The sequence below is a fragment of the Geospiza fortis genome, unplaced genomic scaffold (assembly GCF_000277835.1).
Source record: "Geospiza fortis unplaced genomic scaffold, GeoFor_1.0 scaffold346, whole genome shotgun sequence".
In the NCBI taxonomy this organism is placed as follows: domain Eukaryota; kingdom Metazoa; phylum Chordata; class Aves; order Passeriformes; family Thraupidae; genus Geospiza; species Geospiza fortis.
Window position 1 is genome coordinate 2,697,007 of NW_005054361.1, and position 2,568 is coordinate 2,699,574.

A 2,568-nucleotide genomic window follows, 5' to 3' on the forward strand; every position below is an offset into this window, starting at 1 on the left:
CCCCCCCCCGGCTGCCGGCGGCGCTCCGGCGCTCACCTGGTGGTAAATCGCCTCCCAGTTCTCCCGCAGCGCTCCCCAGCTGCTCACGCTGGCCGCCTTCTTGTCCAGGTACACTCTGATGTGCTCCTCCAGCTCCTGGTTGACCTGCTCGAGAGCTCGCACCTTCTCGATGTACTCCACCAAGCAGCCGTTCAGGCTTTCGTAGGAGAGACCCCTGCCCTTATCCAGCCCCGGGGCCAGGGGCACGGCGGCGGCGGAGCTGCGGATGCTCACGCCGCCGGTGGGAACGGTGCCCACGTAGACGCCGGGGGGTCTCGACAGGCTCCCTCCGCCTCCGACGCTCACCCGGCGGCCGGGCGGCCCCGAGCTCTCCGCCGTGGAGGTGGAGGGCTGCTGCCCCAGGAAGGACGACCGGCGCCTCGGCAAGGGCATGTTGTCGCTCCAGCCTGCCGAGCACCGCCGCTCAGCCCTCCTGGCCCCGCACTGGCGGGAGGGATGTGCCGAGCCCAGCAGGTTGGGGATCGCCTGGGATTTCGGCTTTGTGCGACGGCTTTCTGGAAGGGGGGCTTTGTGCCGCCTGGGAGCACCCGTCACATTGTCCGGGCGGCTGCTGGGTCAGCAGTCCCATTTCAGGGGAAATCTCCCTGCTGCTGCTGCTGCAAATGTGGCAGATGAAAAGCACAATGGTGTTTACGGGCACAGCGGGACGGGGATTCAGTACAATGTACGTGTTAAAATACCAGCAATGTTTTCTACGCTGACACCCGGATGATTTCTTACCCTTATAGCCACAGGTATCCAGTTATATACTACAAATGCATCTGCTTCTCACACCGGTGCTTGCTCCAGACATAGTCTACAAGACATTTCCTAACTTAGCAAAACCCAAAACTCCGTGGAGTCACCAGGGTCACAGCTGAGCAGAGCCGAGCCAGCCTTTTGCCACTGCAGTGCATCGAATGCTCCCTTGTGTCTGCTGCAGCTTCTGAGTTTCTCTGCAATTTGGCTTCGCCACCCACCCAAGGCATATTGACACAATCCCAGCAGATTTTATAGCCACAAGCACCCTCATGTCCACCCCTTCTCAGTCAGTTTAACTTCACATAGTCAATGGCACTTTGTTTGCTCAGCACGGGCCTGTTTCACTTCTTTGCCTGTGTAACAAAGGGAGCCAATTATGAATTAATAGGGCAAAACAATCCTAGACACTTACTGCAGGGAAATGGGGAGATTTCCCCTGCTCTTCTTTTTATGTCACTATTCTTTAGCTACTAGCGATCAGGTGGGTAGTTTATAGGTAATAATAAGTATGATGTGTTCCTGGTACAGTGCAATCCTTCACAACACAATGTTAGGTCTGGCCTTTTCTACTTACACACAGGGATACTTCCCAGCCAGGATGCTGTTCCAGTGTAGGATCACTGTGTGCACATCTTTGTAGGCACGATTGTAATGTGCTGATGTTGGGCATTGCCCTAATGCAGCGTAGGTTTGTGCAGGGGCAGTGGTGAGTCTTTGGCGAGACAGGGTAAATCAGAAATCCCTGTCTTCCACTGGTGCCTAATCCTGGCTTGACGGGTTGATGGCTGGAGTTTGTTTCACTCGTTTTTTTAACTTGGAGAACTGCAAGGCTGCTTAAAGTCAGGTCACCATTTCCAGGTTGTGTGAAGACTGGGAGCAGTGCAGTGTTTCTCAGCTTTGCAAATACTTTTGGCTAGTTCAGGTATTCTGCCTTTAGATTACCCAAACAAACTGTGCTGGTTAAATGGGAAGCATCCTCCAGTATTTCTTACACAGTATTTTCAGTGTAGTTTCTCTGTTTCTAATTAGAAAATCTCCCTTGCAAAAGTAATACCATGTACAGAAAACAAATGTAATAATATGGGCTCTTTTTTAAAAGATCTGAATTTAGTTTTCTGTAACCTTGTTCCCTCTGTCCACCTCCCTCTTTAAATAAAAACAAAGATCCTTGTGGGATTGCTTTTGGTCTTGGCAATACCCCTAGGGAATTTTTACTCTCCTACCAAACAGTGGTTTCTAGGAGGCTGTTTAGCAATTGATCATGAGGATCACAGGTATCATATTGTGTAGCATTTATCCCATGGTGGAAAGATGTATCCCCAAAGTACCCATCCATGTCCCTACAGAGCCCTGTCATCCTGCCTGCTCCATCACCTCATGAGAAAATCCTGCATTGGCCTCTGATGCTGAGTAGAGAAACAAATACCCACGAGAGTCCCTGTAACATTACAGTCTTCCAGTTTCCAGAAGCCTGCAGTCCACATTCAGGTTTGTGCCTCAGCACAGCAGAAGTGCATGTGTGGGATGGGAAGAAAGGAGGAGCAATGAGGCCTCTGTGGCTCCCTGAGCCAAGTCTGGGTCTGACTCCAGCCATCACTTAGTAAAGCTGTCATGTTGCTCTGACCATAGCAGCCACTGGGACACTGTCAGCAAGTGGGCACAGCTGGACCAGATGTGCCACTGCTGTAAGTCTCTTTTCTAGTACCAGCTGTGGCTCATCTTGAACAAGGCATATGGTTAATGATGCTACACTAACCCTGTCCTGCT

At 51.8% G+C, this 2,568-nt stretch overlaps 1 protein-coding gene across 1 annotated transcript in view; it reads right to left on the reverse strand.

Annotated features, from left to right (window-relative positions):
• BFSP2 (beaded filament structural protein 2) overlaps positions 1-596 on the reverse strand; it is a 21,168-nt gene extending 20,572 nt beyond the window's left edge. The window contains 2 exon segments of the mRNA XM_014308212.2: positions 37-467; positions 470-596. Of these exon segments, the coding sequence (XP_014163687.2) occupies positions 37-467; positions 470-596 (558 nt within the window).
• Positions 597-2,568: the final 1,972 nt, after the last annotated feature.